Here is a 21225-nt window from a genome sequence, read left to right as displayed (position 1 = left end):
TGGGTTCAAGGGCACATACCTCGGTTGTGGTTTGATCCCTGGCCCTAGTGGGGGTCATGGGGGAGGCAGCCAGTTATGTGTCTCTTTCACATCAATGGATGTTTCTCTCTCTCTCTCTCTCCCTCCCTCTCTATCTGAAAAAACATCAATGGAAACATACCCTCGGGTGATGATTAAAAAAAAGATTTGTACTACCTAGGGTCAGGATCAGAGAAAATGCAAGCCAGAGAAGGGCCATGACAAGGAGAGGGCACATAGGACGTCCATGTGGAGGGGAGGGGCCATGCTGGAGGGACCAGAGATGGAGTGGAGGCAGGCACTGGGCGCAGCAAGAGCACGGGCCAGGAAAAGGGACCCAGCACCATGCCAGTGCCCTACGGGGCAGGCACATCGAGGCCCTGCAGAATTAGAACAGGACAGGGCTGTGGGGCCGTCTCCTGGCCCAGGGAGGCTACCCCCAGCTTTCCACCTCTCTCCTGCCTCACAGTCACCCACTTCCCCAAACACCCTGTTCTGTCAGACTGGCCGTAGTGCCCGATGCTCAGGCCTCCCAGAATGATGGCACATGCCAGGAAGGGAAGGGTGTCTGCGGCCTGGGGGGTTAGCACTTCCATGCAATTAGACAGCAGGCAGACCCAGTGGGCAATGCCAAGAGGAGGCAGGGCAGCGCCCAGGAATGAAGTGGAAAAGGCCCGGGGCACAAGGGCGTGCAGTGGGGAACTGGGAAAGCCTGGCCTGGCCCAAGGTCGTGTCGGGAGGCAGAAGCTCAGGAAGCAGCTGGTTTCAGAGAAGGTGCGGGGATGGCTGAGGACATGTGGAAGGGCTGGCTACTGTCACTACCCTTCAGCAGCTGTCCTCTGATCTGAGTCCTGAGCGCTCACACTCGAGGGGACCTTCCAGAATGTATGGGAGGCTCTCTAGCCCTGCCCTCAAGCAGGACTCTGGGTGTGGACAGTCTCGGGCTTGCTTCCCCTGACTTTCAGGTCCCTGACATCCTAACTGTCCTGCAAGCCAGAGCTGTAGTGCTACCCACCCACGGAGCTCTGCCTGACTCTGTCCTGTGTCACGGCCCATGGGCTCCCGGCTGACTGTCGGTACCTCTCAGGACATTCCTCACACCCGCCCTGTGCACAAGTCCCCTCGTGCTCGTCTCATTCTGACTCACAAACTGCAAGCGTTGTTCAAGGATGACAGCTGCCCCGCTCGCTCTGGACCCTTCCTGCTGCTCGACATACACCAGGACAGGCCCTGCGCTTGCGGGGTCCCTGGAAGAGTGGACAAGAACGCTTTCCCAGGGCCCATCTGGGGGCACGAGGGCCCATCTGGGGGCACGAGGGACCATGGAGAGTGCGGTGTGACAGTGGACCAGGTGCAACTGCTCTCCCTGCAGGCCACTCCCGAAGCGCCTAAGCGGGGTGGGGGGTGGGGGGTGGGGAGTGGGGGGGTGGCCTTCCCCTCCACAAAACAAAGCACCTGCCTGAGCTCCCACCCTCAGGCTTCTTTGTGGCGCTGGTACGGAGCATCTACCGAGTTTCTGATGCTGGATGTCTCCGCCTCCCCTCACACCCAAACTTAATTAAAACGCCCTAAATTTTCCTTCATTCTGTAGCAAACAGTCCAGTTCACTGACAGTCCTGAAACCCGAAACGGCTCAAAAAGGATATTGTAGATACTCTTAACCTGTTAACTGGGGAATAACCGGGGAATCCCCTTTTCACTGTATGCAACGTTTGACGTATTTATACGTCCCGCTCGGTTAACAGGTTAAGATAATTCACACTTACTTTCTGTTCATAGAGAAAAAAAATACAGTCGAGAGCTGGGACTGTCTGAAGGCCGAGTGTTGCACTATCTGTGAAAGGAGCCTGCCAGAGGGCCCGCTAAGGACGCGGCGGCTGTCCCCGGGGCTGGGGCGGGCCGGGAGGGCGGGAAGGGGTGCTCGGCCTCTCCATGGCAAGTGTAGGGATGCGGAGGGCTCCACGAAGCTAGGGCTGGTACCCAGAGGAAGAATGCACTCCAAGGTCCTCACCACTGCCAGGTCCGTCTTCCCTGGCACCGGACAGTCTCCAGAGGAACCTGAACGTCGCTGGGGCGAGCTCACCGGTTCAGAGGGAGCGGGAAGTCCGAGCTGTCAGGCCATTTGCCAAGCTCTCCCGTACAGAGCACAGCAGAACCAGCGCTCGACTCCAGAACTCCAGGAGCACGAGGAAGAACGAAGTTCACTGTGTGCCTGGCGCTTTCCTATGAATTTACTTAATCCTCACGTTCACAAACTAGGGGCGAGTAAAAGCATGACCCACAGGAAGGAGACAGAGGCTGGGGAGGACGAGCGAGTCACATGAGGACAAACTGGCCACAGTGGAGCCCAGTGTGGCTCCTTTCCGAAGTCCTCCCCCACTGCTCACTTTCACTTGGACAGAGATTAAACGGAACGGTGGCCGTTTAGGTTTGGACAGAGCAGATTCCAGTGAAGGACAGCAGCCCAGCCCGTGCCTTGTTTCAGAACACTGTTTACAAAAATGGCGGCGAACATTCCCTCTGCCAGCAACTCCCACCAAGAGCAGACCCACTGCCCTGTCCCCGGAACCCGGGCTGGCCCGACAGGCTGAGAGAACGCAGTGGAAGTGACGAGTGCCAGTTCCGGGCCAGGTATTAAGATGCCGTGCACGCTTCCATCGGTTTCCCGGGAACCCTGCCAGCGCCCGTGAGCAAGCCCAGGCTGGCCTGACGGAGGCTGACGGATCATGTGGCTTGCGGCCAGCCCAGTCCAGCTGTCCCAGCTGAGGTTCCAGGGCTATTAGCAAGTCCAGCCAAAGTCAGCCTGGCCAGGTCTGCACCATCGCCCTAGCAACCCGTGTCCTCAGCAATGAGAAAATGGTTATTGTTGTTTGAAGCCACTGAGTTTTGGGGTGGTTTGTTACACGGCAAAAGCTAACTGATACAGCTCTCCAACTCAAACGCTCTCATGCCCTGGGAGAGCCTGCTCTCTTGGCTTTGCTTCCTCTGTGAGGAACATTCTGTTAACCACAGCATCCTCAAGGGCTGGCCTAGGGCAGATGAGAACAAAAAGGCTGGAGCCCCTGCAGTTCATGCCTGAGTGACACGCTGGAGTGCAGTGTGGAGCCACCCTCTCCCCGCCCTGCCCTGCCCCGCCCCTCACAGTCCTCCCGCACAGAGGACCATCCTGCACACCCTATCCCACCTGGTGCAGGGGTCTGCAAAAGGAAAAGCAGTGATGGGCTATAAATGAAAGGTCACATTCACCAGTTTCCACGCAAAGAGCGGCGGGGAGCAACTCACCGAGGGCACAGGTAAGTTGCCATGCCGGCTGAGAAAGGAGTTAGAGACGGACACACTGATGCCCTGAGTGGCACTGCCGTCCTCGGGGGTGAAGGCCACTTTAGTTTGCTGGACACAGTAGGAGACAGAGGAGAAGGAAGAAGCAGCATAAGAGGCCTGCTGGACAGAGGAGGAGAGAGGACGGGAAGGAGGGAGAAAAGCAGAGAATAGTCAGGCATGTATCAAAAGGCTACGAAGGCTGCAACCTAACTGCTCGAGCATTCTGGAGGGATGGCTTCTTGGCTCAGATCAGGGATCAGAGACACTACTAAGGCTACCTGGACAAGTGGGCACCCTCCTTCACTTCCTTACAATAGACTTAAAACTAACTTTCACACGAATCCGTGTCCACTGGACTTGGTGGTGAGGGGAGGGAGGCCAAGTGGGTTTGAGCCCGGCTTTCCCACTTAGGGCACTCAGTTCCTCCTCAGTGGGTGTAGACCGAAGACCAGGAGCCAGGCTGCCTGGGTTTGAATCTGGGCCCTGCTGCAAGTGACCTGTTTGACCTTGGGCATTACTTTCAGGTCCCTGGGCCTCAGGCTTTTCATCTGGAAAATGGGGATAATACCATGCAGGACTATGTTCACGCAAAGCACTTAGAACCATGCGTTCCACAGTGGCCCAACAGGCATGAGTAATTATTACTCCCACTTTTGCTGGTAAAATGGGTAACACTTGTGAGCCTGCCTTTGAGAGGGTGTGCCAAGCAGCTGGCACAGGGCATGTCACACAGTGTGCCTGGGCTTCATCAGACTTGGTCTCTGTCCCTGGCTCTTCCACTTCTACTGGGGGGCTTGAGGAAGTCTCTTCAGCTCTCTCAGCCTCTGGTCACTGGAAGTGGGGATGATGGGTGCTGTGGTGAGGTGGTGGGGAGGCACAGAAAAGCCCGGTGCATGGAGGTGCTCTAGCGGCAGCCTGCCCTGCTCCCGGGCCCCACTGGGCTCTCCCCGAGCTCCCCTCACGACGCCCTGCCAGCATGGTGAGGCCCAGGGAGCTCTCTGACCTCAAACATTCAGAGGCCTGTGGCTCCATGGTACAAAGATGCCTAAGCACAGCTGATGGGCTGAGAAGATTTCCAATCTCAGTGAACTACGAGTCTAGCTGTTAAAGCAAACAGTTTAGATTTGGGGGTCTCTGGGTAGACATGAGATCCGAGGAGAAGATCCCCTTCTGTAACGTTTTCAGAGCAATTTACATTCATATTCAGGCATGTTCAGGCTCTCACAGGGTGAGCAGCACAGTTAAGAACTGAGACTCTGAGCACAGCTTGTGAGACATGGCTAGTTAGTAGTAGGACTGGAAGCCACGCCTCCCAACTCCAAGCTTCGCCTTTCCTTTACCAGATAGGCTGTCTCCCTAAAGGCAGGCTGTGGTTCTGTCTGGTCGGCCCTGAGCCCAAGGAATGTAGGAAGGCTCGAGAACTCCTCGGGCTGGGCATGGGCTCGAGCCCCAGGTGGCTGCGAGGAGTAACCCAGGGACCTTTGTCCTACAGTTGGCAGCTGTATCCCAGAAAAGTCAGGGCAGCACCTTCAGGTCCTCTAGCAAAGGATAAAAGAAGGCCGAGCTAGCCACGCGGGCCCCTCTTTGGTTAAAGCACTACCAGACTGGCCAGCCCAGGGGCCAGACGGCACGTGCGGCCCTGAAAAGGACAAGACCTGGGGGCTCTTCCTGGACAGCAAGGCTGATGGGATGCTTGGATTCTAGAACCTGTCCAGAATCTACCTGGTCAGCAAGCTGGTAGCCCAGAGAAAAAGAAAAGGTTTAGAAGCGCGAAGCAGGCACACCGCTGTGCCTCCCACCTGGCCCTGGGCTCTCCCAGGACAGCCCGCCCTGAGCTCGCCGCCTGTGCGGAGAGCCTGCGCAGGTGTTCTCTGGAGGAGACGGTGCCGTGCCTGAATCACAACGTGGCTGTTTGGAGTCCTCCTACCTCAACAAAGCGTGTTTTCACCGGGGCATCCCTGGCCAGGGCAGGTGTAAGTCACTCTATAGTTAGGCCCATTATGTAAATCAAGTCCACAGAAGGCCCTACACAGACCATGCCATGTGCTTTGATTGAGTCCCTCCTTTCTGGGAGGTCTATATTAGAGCCAAAGAAGAGGGAAAAAAATGCAAGACACTGTCAGCAGAGAAAGCAAACATTCTGAGTACAAGCCAGACCCAGCTGCGTGGGGGAAAACGGCAGCCTCTCCCGCAGGGTGGGGAGCTCAGAGCAGAGGACAGGCTGCACTGAGCTGCTCAGGGGACGTGAAAGCCCCACATGGGAGATGGCAAGTTCCACACCAGCCAGGGCCCAGCCCAGAAGAAGGGAGGGTTAAAGGCACCCCCGGGGAGGTTCTAGCTCCTAGAGGCCTGTCAGGATGGAAGCTTTGGTCACCATGGTAGCAGAGGGGATTGGGAGGGGCCGCTTACCAGCTGCCGCTGCTTGGGAGGCAGGGCGGGGGGCGGCGCCAGCTCCTGTGGGGCGTCCGTGCTGCTGAAGGAGTCGTTGAAGCCATACACCTCCATGAGGAGCTTGTTCTTCTGCTGGTACACATGTTCGTTCTGCGGCGTCTGGTAGAACACGGACGGCTGCGGCTCCGAGTAGTCCTCCAGCAGCTGCATGTAGGCCAGCACTGCGGACAGAGAGCAGGCAGCCTGCTTCTGCACTGCAGAGCACGCTGGAGGCCCCCACTGGCAGCAGGGGCAGCGAGACCACCCTGTGTCACACTGCAGCGGTGGGCACACATCCAAAAGCAGTGCACGGACACCGAGAGTGAGCCCCGCCAGCTGTGGGATCTGGGCGACAGTGCCATGTCAAGCATGGGGGGCAGAGGTATATGGGAATTCTCTGTACTTTCCGCTCAGCATAGCCGTGACCTTTAAACTGCTCTAGGAAATCGTCTACTTTGGAAAAGCACATGGGGCACTTGGCTCCCTTCCTGCAGAGCCCTCGGGGGATCCCAGGCACTCAAAGGGAACAGGCTGTGTAGGGCTCACGGGGCAACACAGCTGCCCACCCTCAGCCCAGCTCTGCCATCTTCTTCCAGTTCCAGGAACACCCTCAGGGATGTCTGCACGGCTGATCCCACTGTGCTTCCCCACCCTGAGCCGACTCTGACTCTGCCTAACTGCAGCTTCCCCGGCCTCACACGCATAGGAGCCCTGCCTGCCCCTCATTCCTCTTCTCCTTAGCTCTCCCACAGGGGCTTGGGGCTGCCTGGGAGCTTTCCCACTCACCAGATTTTTACCAAGCACCTACTATGTGTTAGGCACTGACCCAGGTGCTGGGACAACAGAGAGCCTAGCAAAAACAAATCCTCGGCCCATGGTGGGTTCACCCCCCCCCCCCCAGGAGACAGTGAACAGACTGAGGTGGAGCAAAGCGCCCTGTGGGGAACAGGAATGGGTGGCGATGGGTACTTGTTAGAACACGGACGAGCTGTGAGGATGGTGATAAGCCTCACACAGAGGCTACAGGCCAGGCGAAGGCCCAGGGCACTGGGTCCAGGTGGGCAGAGCACAGCTGTCGGGGGGACAGTGAAGGAGGTGAGAGGATCACCCGGAGGGGCGGGGCTGAGTGAATGGCAGGAACCCACAGAGGGGTCCCGAGGTGAGCCAGCAGCAGCTTTGTCTTGAGACCATCTGGGGCTGCTGAGGTTGTTTAGGTGAAAGGTCTCAGTGGGGGTGGAGGTTCTGAGAGAGATCTGGTTCAGGGTATGTTTTCAAAGCAGATGCAACAGGATTTACTGCCTCTCACTCAGAAGTCAGAGCTCCAGGAGGGCAAGGACACACGTTGTATCATCAGTGGTAACACACTGTTGTATCATCAGTGGCAACACACGGTGGATGCCCGCAAATACTTGTAGAATGAAGGAATGAATAGAACACATGTCTTCTGGGTGAGACTGAGGTGAGACTTGTAAAGCACCCACTGGGGGTGCAAGAAAGACAGTGACTACAGCACACTCTCCCCTGACAGGGGCAGAAAAGCGCTCAGATCCAGACATATGCATTCTCTCCTCTCCCTGGCTCCTGAGAACCCAGCCTTGCCACTGAGGCCAAGCTGCTGCCTCTCAGTGGAGCTGCCTGCACCAGGGCAGGCTCTCTCGCTTGCACAGGGTGGCAGCACCCCCCGAGCGGCCTCTGAGCAGACAACAGCAGAAACCGCACTTGCCAGGAGGTGAGGAGTCAGAGAACAAAGAGCGCAGCTATCACGCACGGCTCAGTGGCCTCATCCTTGGCCACCTTCTCTGGAGGAAGGGGTGGAGCCCGCAGGACTCACATGGGGCTCCCATGCACACTGTGTTCCTGACTCTCAGTGTTAGTGACCTGAGCCCCACCTATAGAGCCAGGCCCTTCTGAAGACTCCAGAGGGATCTGGGAGAAGCGACAGTTTGGAATGGATGTGCCCAGATGCCTGGCGTGCTTATGGAACTGTGAAGGTTGGGTTGGAGCAGAAGCCCTTTCTCCTACCCCATCCAGCTCTGTGAACTGGATCCTGCCCTTGACATTCCAATGGCAATGTCAAGTCCAGGCCAAGGCAGGCCTGAAATCCCACAGCACCTCCCTGGTCCAGGTGTGGAGGAAGCACCCAGGTGCAGGTGCCTGGGAGCGCAGTGTGGAGGTAAAGGTGCTCTGCCCCCCTGGGTCAGCGAGCATGAGTAATTCACCTGCAGAGCCACTGTGCACACGCTAAGGGGAGTTAGTGGCTACGAGAGCTGCGGAGTAAAAGGGGCCCAGGTTTGTGTGGCCAGTGCAGCAGTGGCAGAGACCTGTCACCGCCCTGAGTGGGTGCTTTCCCCTTGAGTCATGTCACAAGCACCACGAGCACCTGCTAGGTGGAGCCGAGATTCAGATACCCAGAAAATGTGGCAAGAACAATTTTGTAGGGCTTAATTTTGTATTTTCAAACAACTAAAGCCAGGGGCTTAACTGGAGGCCCAGAGCAGTCGGCAGACTGAAGGACAGAGACACTGCGCGGACAAAAGCAGTCCCACGGGCGGGGATGCCCTCCTCTCGCTGCTTCGCTGGGGTCAGGGTGGACAGGGAATGTCTCTCTAGGTGTGTCTTCCTGGCCCTTTCACTGACAGAGGGGGTTCAAAGTCACCTTTATTCAAAAGAATCAGTAAGAAGGTCTTTGCTCCAAGTACTGAGTGGAACCTGTACTTGCCCCCGCCCCGTAAGACTGGCTGCGCGGCTGCTGACAGTGCCGCTCACCACCTCCCTCCGGCACCGCCACGCCTGTTCCTAATCTGCACAACCGGCAACGCGGGTCTACGAAGGGGTCCCGAATGCCTGTCCACTGCTCCCTAAGACTGAATACCACCACCTCCGCCTGACCACAACGGGCAGCTTCAATGAGACAGTCCTTGGAGAGACCTGCCAACCAACACAGAGACACAGAGTGACATTCACAGCCTTCTAGAAATGAGGAGGGTCAGTCCGTTTCAAAGGTAGCCTGGTACAAGGGCTCCAGGACCAGAGTGGCTGGCTTCCCTGGGTGCTCCAGCGGCCCCTGGACTGTGGGCAGACAGGACAGGAAGCTTGTCTGGCACAAGGGCCTTGTGGGGCTGCCCTCGCTAAGAGGGGCTGGGGACCCTCAGGACATCAGACACCTGAAGGACAGGCTGCTCTGTGACACAGGACTGTGCATGGACGTGCTCTGCCTGCATCACCAAACCAAACCTAAGGATGATGATTTCCTCCTCTCCCTCAGTAACAGGGAGGAGTCGCAGGCTGGAGCTCTCCATGGGTCCCTTCAGGAAGTAAAGAGTGAACCTGAGATTAGGACCAAGCCTCAGAGAGCCTCAAGTTTGGGGTCCCTTCGCAGGGCACAGCAAAGGCACAACAAAGACTACCTGCTGTGTGGGTCACCACCTGGATGGGTGTCAGTGTGGGAGCAGGGCAACAAGCTGGGACTACAGGCAGCTCTACAGCCCGGATCTTCTTGCTCTTGGGCAAGGCTCAGGTTTCTTCCTCTGCAAAGTGGGAGCTAATGACACCTTTCCAGGCAGGAAGTAGCGAAGACCGATATGCAGGGTGTGGAAGCTTTAGCCAGGGCATGCCACACCATAAGCTCTCCACAGGTTTGAAAGGTTTGCAGGCACAAGCACAACAGACAGTGATGGATGAAACGAAGCCTAAGTTAATGGAAAACATTTCTGGCCCTGGAGACTTGCAGGACTCCGCCCACACCTGTCCTGAAAGCCCGGCTCCTCGACCAGGCAGCACCACAGATGCAATACTGCCCTGAGTTCTGCGTCCAGAAGATTCCGGAAAAAAAAAGGAAAGGGTGTGAGCCCCAAATGCATGCTACTCAAGGCGAGGGAAGTGGGTGAAGGCAGAGCTCTGACCACTTGCAAGCAGAGGGAGAGGCGCAGGAGCACATGCTCTGGTGTTGCCGTTGGCAGCTCCCTCCACAAGTGCCCTGGTTTCCAATGAGATGTGCACACAGATGGGGATGACATCACGAGCCCCACAGAGCCAGCTCTCTCCCTCCAGCAAGGGGACACAGCAGTCAGGCCATCACACAAGTTGGTGACACCCAGTGAGGACCTGGGGACCCACTGCCTCCTCGGTGGCCACTTTCTTCCACGGCCCACCCGCTGGCCCCTGGACCAGTCCCTGCTGTGGTTAACCTGGCCAGGTCTCCTCTTGTTTGCGAGGGCCCACCCTAGGCAGAGCCAATCAATGCTCTGCTCTCATTGGGGGAACTTGTAATGTAGAAGTTGTCTGCTGGACGCTTCACCTGAGGCCCGGGAACCCTGCGTGCGGGGCTGACATGACCACAGGCACATCTAAATGGCGACAGCAGGTCTGCCAAGGAAAAGGAGGCAGAGCCATGCAGTGAAGTGGGAAGGGGTCAGAGAGGCAGTGTGGAGCAGGCAAGGAGCCGGCAGAGAAGACGATATCCAGCAGAACTCTACTTAGAAGTTTGATGGCAAATACATAGATGAAAATATTCAAAATAAGAAAATCCAAATCATCAGCTCCACCCGAGCCCCAGTGACATCTATATTATAATAACTGGTCCAAGAGGTGTCCTTGGACCGTCTAGATTCCAGGTCATTATGTGACATTTCAGTGCCTGCAAAAGAAGACAGGGGGTGCCTGGATCTCCCTGAACAGCCCCACACTCTGGGCACACGTCCAGGGCCCGAGAAGCCCTCTGGGGCTGCGGGAGCTCTCTTGAAATTGGCACGTCCTTCCTGCTTCACCTACATCTTGTTGTAACGATGCCCTGAAAGCCATTACACTCGTTTTTCTTGGTCACCATGTGCTCAGACCAGAGGGTCAACTGACTGCCATCTACAAGAGGCCAACCCCCGGGGCTCTGTGGAGACAAGTCCTGAGATTTCTCAGAGGCCTTAGAGAGGCCAGCCTATCAGGCTTTAAAGCGATCACTAGCACTGACAAGACAGGGCTCCCCGAAGTGTCCACGCACCTATGGTTCTGTGTGTTATGAACTTAGGAGCACCCTGGTCTGCTTCTGGTCTAATGCTTAAAGAAGACATACCACCAATTTAGGTCTCAAAATGTGCTTCCTGATAGCTCAACAAAGCTTACTGTGTTTGTTTTTCTTCTCTGGTAGAGGAGGCGGTTTTTCTGGGTCACCCGTTGATTCAGGAGCAGCGAAATCACCCATAAATTCGACAGAGGCTGAGGAGCCTCCTTGCTGGAAGGGGAGAATAGCAGCAAAGGGCGTGAAGGGCACCGGCTGGACCGAGGCCGAGCTCTGCAGGTCATCCTCGGAGATGTTGTCGTACTGGGAAGGGTGGCGCTCGTAGGACACCCTGCAGCCAGAACTGTCCGTGGTCTGGGAGGCCGCACTCCTGCGCTTCTTTTCCGGGAGAGCAGGTGGCGTGTCCGTCTGCTGCCCTGGGGCCAAGGGCCCGTCTGGTTGGGGGCAGTTGCTAAGAGGCAACTGGAAAGGATGGCCAAGAAACGAAGATCCAGACTCGCCCAAGGACTCCGGCAAGGGGCTAAGGTTACAGGCTGCTTGCTGAGGTATCTGGTCTGCACTCGAGAGGTCTTGCTGAAGGAATTCGTAGTCAGGATCATAATGATCTGTGTTCATAACAGGAAAGACACACGTCAGCCACAAGACCCCACAGAAAGAAAAGGACCCCACCCCCTGCTCCTGCCCGATCCTTTTCATTACAGTGGGATACAGTGTCTCCCATCTCATCTACACAGGCCGTGCTTTATTTTACATTCTTCATTCTTTTCCCTGCTTGTCAGTAAAAAGACAGGAATATGGCTCTTTGTTATCCTCATTCTTTGTACTTCCCTATAGTTTTTGACTTTCTTAGTTAAAAAGAAAATGTAACCAGCTAGCTCAGTTGGTTAGTGTCATCACATACATCGAAAGGTTGTGGCTTTGATTCTCAGTCTGGGCACGTTCCTAGGCTGTGGGTTCAAGCCCCAGTTGCGGTGCGTACAGGAGGCAACTGGTATCCATGCCCCCACCCCCCGCACCAATCAATAAATATATCCTTGGGTGAGAATTTAAAAGGAAAAAGAACATTCATGATCACTGTAGAAAATGTGACAAAACACACACACATAGAAACATGTCGAAAATCATTTGCAGGCCCATAGTCTAACTGTGATCTCTGTTTACAATTTGATGTATTTCCTTAAAAGTCTTTTTCTCCCACAGAAATCTTCTTTTTTCTTAGCTGAGAAAATACTATGTAAGTGGTTTAGGATTTTGTCCCCTGACCATTAGATCACAATTTACTTTCTTTTAGTTAATCCTCACTTGAGGATATTTTTCCATTGATTTTTACAGAGAGTGGGAGGGAGGAAGAAACACTGATGTAAGAGAGATACATTAATTGGTTGCCTCCTGCATGACTCCGACTGAGGCCAGGGATTGAACCTGCACTCCAGGTATGTGCTCTTGACTGGAATCGAGCCCTCAGCTCTTTGGTTTGGGTACTGATGCTCTAACCGCTGAGCCAAACCGGCCAGGGCAATCCCAGTTGACTAATCTGCCTGATTTCCGCTCGAGCACTCAAATATTCCCAGTCACCGCTAGTCCTAACACTGCCACGATGACTGTCCCTGGACAGCAACCTCGCTGTCAGTCCGGCTGTGTTCTGAAGGGGAACGCTCAGAAGCCCCATGTCCAGTTCACAGACACAGCGGCCTGCCGCTCTTTCAGCCTCTTCAGAACCGTCCTCGCCGTCGAGGGCGGCACGTGCCGCTCACCTGCCTCCCCCGGCAGCAGCTGTCAGGGGCTCCCTCACTTACAGCTCGGAGCACAGATGGCTGTTAATTTTGGCAAAGGGAATCAAATTACACAGGGATAGAGAGCTGCAGTAACAGCTAGCACTGCAGTGTCTCCCCTGTGGTTTCACAGGGTCACTTCATCTCAACTTTCAACCTCCCCCAGAGACTGACTCTAGTATCCTCACTGTGCAGATGAGGAAACTGAGGCCCAGGTTTTGAATGACTGGTGTCACCGTGAAACCCCGAGGAAGCCAGCAGATGAGACAGGATGGTGACGACGCCTGCAGCTCACCTAGTGTTTCACAGCTTGTGTTCCGGGAGCACTGGCCGCTGTCCCTGTCCAAAGAGGACAGCTGCTCGTCTGACCTGCTGAGCTTGCCGATGCTGCTGCAGGGGGACAGGCGGGGCGACTCTCCGCCGTAGGAGTGGCTGCCTCCTGACAGGCGCCTCTGGGCATAACAGTCCCCATCAAAATCCTCGTGTGGAAAATAAAAACCTGAGTCACTTCTGAGAAACAGTGGCAGAGACCAGGGGGGAGGGAATTGGAATGTTACTTTGAGGATAAAATCCTGCCACATTTGAAAACCGGTGGGAAAGGCCCATCTTTGATGTAAGCAATGACATGCCAGGGCTGTGACTTCCAGAGAAGCCTTCAGGAATGCTGGGGCGTGTGGCGGGAAGGGCCCTGGGCTCCAGCCTCTCCGCCCTGTCCCACCCGAGCGTGTGGACTTCTACCACGTCCTGCAGAGAAACGTCACCCCTCCCAGAGAGCTCCTGCAACGGAGCCACGTTTCCACGTCCAGGGCCTTCCTCGCCTTTCCCGAGGAGACTGCATTACCTGCCTATTAATTCCAACAGGCAAACTGGAGCCACTGGTGGCTCGACTCATGGGGGCCACGACGGCCACGCGGGTCGGGGACGGAGCCGACTGCCTCTTCTTCGGTGGCAATGCTGGCGGAGGACTGAAGCAGATCAAGAAATCCCATGAAACCAAACAACCCAAACAAAACTCTTTCAACAGCTATCAGGGTAGAGCATCACTCACTCACTATTAGACACCCACTTTTCACACTGCCAACTCCCGTCCCACTCCCCTTCTGCCAAAACAAACCTATCAGACGTGCCAAAAAACCACAACCAGAGAAACCCTTCCTGTTCCTTCCCTAAGAACCTGGACCAGTTCCACTGCAAAGGCCGAGGAGTATGGGAGCGTGAGGCAAGGGCAGGCACTGGGCTGGCCCGTCCCCCAGAGGCCCGTTCAAGGAAGGTCAGATTTGCAAGGCTTCTAAAAAGCAAGAGCTGGGCTCCAATTTCTCACCCTGAGGGCACTGTCTTCTTTTCAGCTCATTCTACCCATCCACTCATCAAATTATGTCATAAATAGGGGAGGGTGCTAGAAAAATAGAAAATTACCTATTATCAACGACCCGAATGCCAGGCAAGGGGGGCTTGGGGGGCGCGACCTCTTCATCAGCAGAGTCTGGGAGCAGCTCAGTTGACTGTGACGTGCCAGCTGTCTTGCTCAGAATCTCCATCTCTCGATCTGTCAGGGGGAGCTCAGCCTGGCTGAGAATGGCCAAGAACTTGAGGTCATAGGATACAGAGCACATGCCAGTCTGGAGAGGGCTAGGAGGGACCCAGGGCAGGGAGATGCCTTGGGACACACCATGGCTAAGGTGGGCTTCCAAGTCTGGTTTGACCACCAACAAATAACCAGGCCTAGCCAAGTCTCCTGACTCTGCATCTTAGTTTCCTTGTCTGTAAAAGGAATCCTCAAACTAGATGATTTAAAGACTGTTTATGTCTGAAATGCTCCAAACTTTTTAAATATCTGTACTAGGGGCTTGTAGTATTTAAAGCCAAGTCCCCAAAACCCAACCTTCAAAGTTCTTTCCAATTAGGAAGGTGATCAAGAAATGCAAGGTGTGGGTCACTGGGCACACTCACACACTGTCCTTAGAAACAGTCTTGTTGACCATTAACCTTGAGACCAGGAAATATTTTAAGGCATGTGTAGGCTGTGCACACTTACCAGAACTCACTGAGAAAGGCGGGGGCCTCAAGCAGCCTACCTGATGTGGGCTGCCTGATCTGGCTCCCATGGAGGGTAGACCCAACATGACCACAGTGCCTGGAGGGTGTAGTCAGCACTTACCCATCGGGTTTGCAAGCTGGGGAGCTGGGTTTCACTGGGCTTGTTGGAGATGGATGCCCCTGCTTCTCAATGGTGAGTCTGACCAGCTCCTACACCCCACAGAGGAGAAAAGCAGTGAGGCATGAGGACAGTTCCCACAGCAAGGTGGGTCAGCTGCCCGACCCCCACTGCCGAGCCTCACGTTTGGGTCTGTACACTCCCTACGCACCATGAGTGCAAGGAGTCTTTGATTTAGGTCGTCTGCATGACTTCCCCAAATGTCCCCCACCCTCCAAAAATACCTCCAGAGCATGTTGAGAAGTTTCAAATGTATCAAGGTACTTCCTCTTGGAAGGGGGAAATGACAAACCTCGTTGTCTCACAATGACTAGGTTCATCACACCCATGAAATTCCCCTGGTAGAACAGATTCCAGTCAGCCTGTGGGGGAAGAACTCCCCTTAGTTCTCTAAGCTGTTTCCTACTGTGCGGGGCGCTGCCTGCTAACGACCAGGCCTCTGACTTTGGGAAGGGGTTTTGCAAAGTGAACTGGGTACAGGTGTGGCAGCAGCTGGTCTCCTGAGATGACTGGCTGGGATCTTTGTCAATGGACAGAAAGTTAACGGCATACCACCCAGCAGAGAAATGACTTTAAAGAACACTCTTTAAAATAGAAGAGGAGGAGAAGGAGAAAGAGTTGTTATCAGGGTCTACTTGTTTTTCAGTTGGAATGCATTTTCCCCTAGTTTGATGAGTTTTGACAATCACACATACCCCCATAAGAGCCACTCAGAAAACAACATTTCCACCAACCTCTCCAGTCAATCTGCCTGACTCCAAGCACTTTTTAGACTGCTTTTGCCTAGAACTTGGTATAAATGGAACCACACAGTATGTGCTCTTTTGTGTCCATTTTCTTTTTCTGAACAGCTTGGTGGATATCGAACTCACATGCCATACAATTCTGCCTTTAAGAGTGAACAGTTCAGGGGTTTTCAGTCTGTTCAGAGTTGTGCAACCACCCAAACAATCAATGTTAGGGGTTTTCATCACCTCCAAAAGAGGCTGTGCCCATGATTAGTCCTACTCATTTCCTGCTGACCCAGGCAACCCAGCACACTGTCTATTCCATCTTCTTCTGCTTGGCATAACACTACATTTTTGTGTGCACGAGTACTCTGTTCCCCTTCTTCCTGAGTTGTACCCCGTGCACAGATGAACCCTCATTCCGCATCCACTCCCTGGTGAACGGACAGCTCGGCAAGAACTACTTGTGCTGCAGGCAGCGTTCAGGCTCTCAGCAGGAATGTCGGGCTTAGAAAGTTATGCACAGAAGAGGCAGTAGTGGACAAGTGGGTAAGACAGCAACTTGCCCCTAAATCGGACGCAAAGTCTCTCCAAACTCCAAACACCACACACAGGCACCACGACCTATGTGATGAGGCAGAGTTAATATCCTCTCTAGAGCCAAGGTTCTTTCAAGAACACCAAAATTGGAAGAAAAAAATATCAAAGAAGTTCACAAATGTAAACACCAATCGTCAATAATTATTAAAGGCTCTCCAGCTCTGATGGTAATAACACAGAAACCTCTAGACCTGGTGGATGGGAGTCAGTGTTAGACAGCCTTTCTAGAGGATGACCTGTCAGTATGTATCAAGCACCTTAAATGTTTGTATTCTTTTTATATTAGGCTCAAGGAAAATGTCATGGCTGTGTGCAAAAATTAAACCAGAAACGATGGTTATCACAGCATCTATAGAATAGATAAAGTTAGACTACTCCACATTCCATAATTAAATATTCAACACTAGGTACTGATTACATAAATGATGGTAGGTATTTCTTCTGGAATACTAATTTAAAAAAAAATCAATACACAAAGGCAGACCCCATGTAATCAGTCACCTGCTCTGATGCCTGTTCTCAGAGAAACACGGAGAACTGAGATCTCTCTGAACCAAGTACGGGAAGAAGAAAGCAGGTTAGTATTTTCCTGTTGTCACAACTTGGAAGTAAATGAAATCTCACAAACACAGAAGAGAGAGCTCCCCAGCTGGTGATTACAGACAAGACGGAGACGAGAGACCGTGTCTGTCACTAGAAGAGCTGGCAAGGGGGAGGAAGGCTGCAGCCCCTCACCTGGAGGAGGGAGGGAGGGAGGGCTGCTTGTCGTAAAAGGTCGTCGCCAGGCCACACAGAGGAGCACCGTGGCACCAGGGGGAGTCAGAGGCTAGACAACAATGCCCTGGACACCCCACAGTCACGCTCACGCTTTAAGAACAGGGCAAGAGGAACAGAGGGAAGTCTGCGTACTTGTAGCTGCTGACGTAGGAACACATTCCACTAATTCTTCACTGAATCACGAGCGATTATAATTAGAATGTCATCTCTCTGGAGGAGCAGCAGCTGGGTGAACTCGGCTCATGAACGATGGCAAAGGAATGACAGGCACACATGTGTGAGCGTGCGCCCGTGTGCCAAGACGACGTCATGGCTGTGGTGACGGCAGCAGCTCTGCGTTCCACCCGTCTGCTGGCCTGGGCGGGAACAGAGTGACGGGGCAGCTGTCCATAGTCACCACTCAGCTTCCAGCCCGAGACCAGCCAGAAGCCTTCAGTCTCACCTGGTCTTCACCTTCACAGAGAGGTGGACCCTTGAATGTGCACATACGTGGCTGCCATCACAACACCCTCATCTCGTTCAGAGCTCCCCACCTGTGACCTGGTAAGCCCAACTCCTCCCCTGAAGGCAGGTTCCTGAGAGGGACAAAGACTTCTCAGTCCTCCTGTGGTGCAAGCGAGCAGAGACGGAGGGACGGCACCTGACTGTGTGTCCAGAGCCAGTAACCGTGACCCAGGCAACTGCCAGTTCACCGAAACAGTCTTCAAAAGCCAGAGGTATTTGGAAAAGTACCTTCTAAATACCTAAACTTTATTTCTATGTTCATTTTATTCCTACTGAAAATGACCCCAGAGATGCTTCCATCTTAAGAGACTTGAGACAAACCCAAGTCCCGCTCTGGTGCCGAGAGCAGCAGTCCTGTCCTCTCTCATCTCCTCCTGGGCACTGGACAGACTGCCGGGCGAGTGACACGCTGCACAGGGGAAGGACCCTGGGAGGTGCCCACGGGCAACACTGCTGTTGCTGGACTTGCTGCCATGCTGCCCCCACAAAGGTCCTGCAGGACTCGGCCTGTGCTCCTGCCATTCCTGCTCCAGCCCACTGTGCCGCCGTCACTTCTGGCTGTGACTCCCCTGCACGCAGGGACAGTGCCCGGGGAGACGTGAGCCGGTGTCATGACACAGCCCCTTGCACTGGTCAGCTGCCCAAGGGCAAGTTCTCCACTCAAGACACTGATGACCGGCCCCTTCAGAGTTTCCTCAACTGAAGTAGCGTGATGGAATCACAGGGCTGGCCAGCCCCAGGGTGACTGTTATGGTGACAAAAAGGGACCTTCCCTGCCACACTCAAAGTGGGTGAGAGGCAGCAACAGAACAGGGCATCTTCTCTCAGACACAGTAAGAAGAGCAGAGGGCAAAGCAGGGAAGGGCAGAGTGGATGGGGGTTTGCTGCGTGACTCCTGAAGGTGCACACGCAGTCACAAGGCAGCCGGACGAAACCTCAAACATGCCCCCTAAGTGGGATGCCAAAGGGACCCAGAGTAAAGCAGTGCCGGGCAGAGGGCACAACTTGAAAACTGGGCACCTTTGTGTCCAAAGTAGTAAAATCACATAGTTGGGGCAAGACGCTACAACCGGAACACCAAACACTTGCTAAAGAAGCTTGCAGACCATGGAAGACCTTTCGACCTCTGTGACCAGGTGGAGCAGCCAGGATGAGGAAGCCGCGTGGCTTGGACAGGAGGTGGTGCCGCTCCGGCTCCAGGCCTGGACAGACGGGATGGAATGTAGTGAGTGCTTGCTGCATTGCTCAGAGAGCACACTGGGGAGGGGTCAGCAGAGGAAAGAGAGATGCTTCTTTAAGCCACGCCATTACTGGAAAAGATAAAACACGTGGCCCTGGCTGCATGGAGCTGATGTAGAGGTGAGATGGTTTCAGAAGGGCACCCACAGCCGCTAGAGGAGAGCTGCAGAGAACCAGCTGTTCTTTTCCTGCCTCCCTCTCTTCCCTTCTCTCTTCTTCCTCCTCCTCGCAATCCACTGCATCTGGCAATCACTCAAAGACCTGATGAGCAAGATGAATCTAACCACTGAGCCACACAAAGAACTATTTGAAATGACGCAAAATGACAGATAACCTGCAGGTCAAAAACAACTTTGAAACACTTCTTATAATTTTTTTTTTAATCCTCACCCGAGGATATTTTTCTGTTTATCTTCAGACAGAGTGGGAGGGAGGGAGAGGGAGAGAAAGGGAAAGAGAGAGAAACATCGCCATGAGAAGGACATATCGACTGGCTGCCTCCCGCACGAACCCGACCAGGGCCGGCGACTGAACCGCAACTGAGGTACAAAACCTTGACCGGAACCAAACTCGCGACTCTTCAGTCCGTGGGCTGATGCTCTAACCACTGAGAAAAACAGCCAGGGCACCTCTCATAATTTTTAAATAATCATATTGATGGAAGTAGCTGGTGCTGTTATTCTGAGACAGTTATGTGTGTACCGTGGGAAAAAGCAAATAAGCTATTCATTATGTTGCGATTACTGAAAACTGGGTTTTCAGTGTGGGAGGAAGACTGAAGATGGAGGTTTGAAGAGGTTAGGTAAAACCTCCGGTGGTCCTGATGTGCAGTGCAAGTGCCAGTGTGAACCCAAGATATATTTTCTTTTAAATAAACTAAACACGGAGCCAATCAGTTGCAATAAGGAACCATAAGCCCTCAGAGTGTGGTCTCCAAATACCATTTTCCAATAAAAGGAACCAGGGCTCCTTAGAGGAATGTCTGACTCCAGGTCTGTGGTAAGAAATGTACAAGATAACATAGCTCAATAATAAAAAGATAAACACCCAACTAAAAGTTGGACAAAGGATTTCACCCTGGCTGGGTAGCTGAGTTGGTTGGAGTGCCGTCTTATACACCAAAAAGGTGGCAAGTTCGATTTTGACAGGGACACATACCCAGGTTGCGGGTTCAATATCCAGTCGGAGCACATGTGGGAGTCAACCGATGGATGTTTCTCCCTCCCCCCTTTTCTAAAAATCAGTGGACATATCCTCGGATGAGGATTAAAAAAAAATAGACAAAGGATTTGAATAGATTGTTAGTTCAATGATACACAAACACCCGACAAGCACCCGAGAAGATGCCCAGCATCACTAGCCATCAGATAAGTGCAAACCAAAACCATAAAGATACCACTTCACCCCACCGGGATGGCTAGAATCGAAGTGATAATAACAAGTGTTGGCGAGGATGTGGAGAAACCGAAACCTCATACACTGCTGGTGGGAATTTAAAATGATACGGCTGCTTGGAAAGAAGTCTGACAGTTTGTCACAAGATCAAGCGTAGCTACTATATGACCTGGCACTACAGTCCTAGGTGTGCACCTAAGAGAAATGGAAACACCCACACAGAGCCTGTGTGCAGACAGATGTTCGCAGCACATCACTCATACTGCCAAAGAGCGGTCAGAGCTCAAACGTCAAATGTCCATGAATAAGTGGTATGGGGTATGTCTACACAATGGAATATTATTTGGCAATAAAAAGAAATGAAGTACTGACACGAATGAACTTTGAAAACATTATGCGAAGTGACAGGAGCCAGTCACAAAAGGCCACAGAGTATATGACTCCATTTATATGAATGGCCAGAAGAGGCAAACCGAGAGACAGAAAGCAGTGGCTGCCTAGGACTGGGGTGATGGGAAGACATGTGTGGGAAGGTTTGGGGTTACTTTCCGAAGTGATGGAATGTTCTCAAGTTGTGGTGATGAGTGCACAACTCTGTGAACACACTGAAAATCATTACACTGTACACTTTAAATGGACAGACTGTATGGTAAGGGGATCACATCTCAATAAAGCCATCACCTAAATCGATCAATGATTAAGTGTATGATGAAGGCTGAGCATCTTTTCATACCAAAAAGTGAGAAAATAAAGGGCTCCAGGGTCACCTCAAAATGGAGCTGTCACTACTCGAAGATGGGGCCGGGTGTTATTAATGGCAATGAGCTGGACCATCTCACGTATACTTGAATTCATAAAACCAAAATGGTATTTTAAAGACCTCAATTCCTTGGTCATATCAGTGGATGCCTTGAAACACTTGCTACTTTGACATCTGGTAAATAAAGGAAGGAATTAAGCATCGATCCCGACTTTCCCGAGAACTGTAACTCCGGATACCCACAAGGACAAGGGAAAGGCTCTGCTGCACGTATTCCCGCTCAGTAATGAAGAGGGCACGACAGAGGAACGAGAATGTCATCTGCAAGTCCTAACAATTCCTGGGTCGAGGCAATCACACCAGTGCTGTTGCATCAGAAAGGAAAGGCACCCTTGATGGACGCACAGGATCACCCAGGAAGCATTCTCCTACATACACGGAACCTGAATCGGAGT

The 21225-nt window shown here is 53.3% G+C and overlaps 1 protein-coding gene across 5 annotated transcripts in view; it reads right to left on the bottom strand.

Moving 5' to 3' along the window:
- RAPGEF1 (Rap guanine nucleotide exchange factor 1) overlaps positions 1–21225 on the bottom strand; it is a 136892-nt gene that overhangs the window by 28047 nt on the left and 87620 nt on the right. For 2 of the 5 annotated variants that reach the window (XM_036260635.1, XM_036260632.1), the window contains 7 exons: positions 14711–14799; positions 13969–14121; positions 13394–13517; positions 12848–13031; positions 10885–11385; positions 5749–5951; positions 3301–3459 (listed from right to left, as the gene is read on the bottom strand). In XM_036260635.1, the coding sequence (XP_036116528.1) occupies positions 3301–3459; positions 5749–5951; positions 10885–11385; positions 12848–13031; positions 13394–13517; positions 13969–14121; positions 14711–14799 (1413 nt within the window). The remainder of the gene's footprint in view (positions 1–3300; positions 3460–5748; positions 5952–10884; positions 11386–12847; positions 13032–13393; positions 13518–13968; positions 14122–14710; positions 14800–21225) is intronic. The other 3 variants (XM_036260637.1, XM_036260636.1, XM_036260634.1) reach the window with 2 other exon arrangements.

This window comes from Molossus molossus, unplaced genomic scaffold (assembly GCF_014108415.1).
Source record: "Molossus molossus isolate mMolMol1 unplaced genomic scaffold, mMolMol1.p scaffold_m16_p_14, whole genome shotgun sequence".
Classification (NCBI taxonomy): domain Eukaryota; kingdom Metazoa; phylum Chordata; class Mammalia; order Chiroptera; family Molossidae; genus Molossus; species Molossus molossus.
Note: the sequence above shows the minus strand (reverse complement) of the source record. Positions and strands in the feature narration are given on the sequence as shown.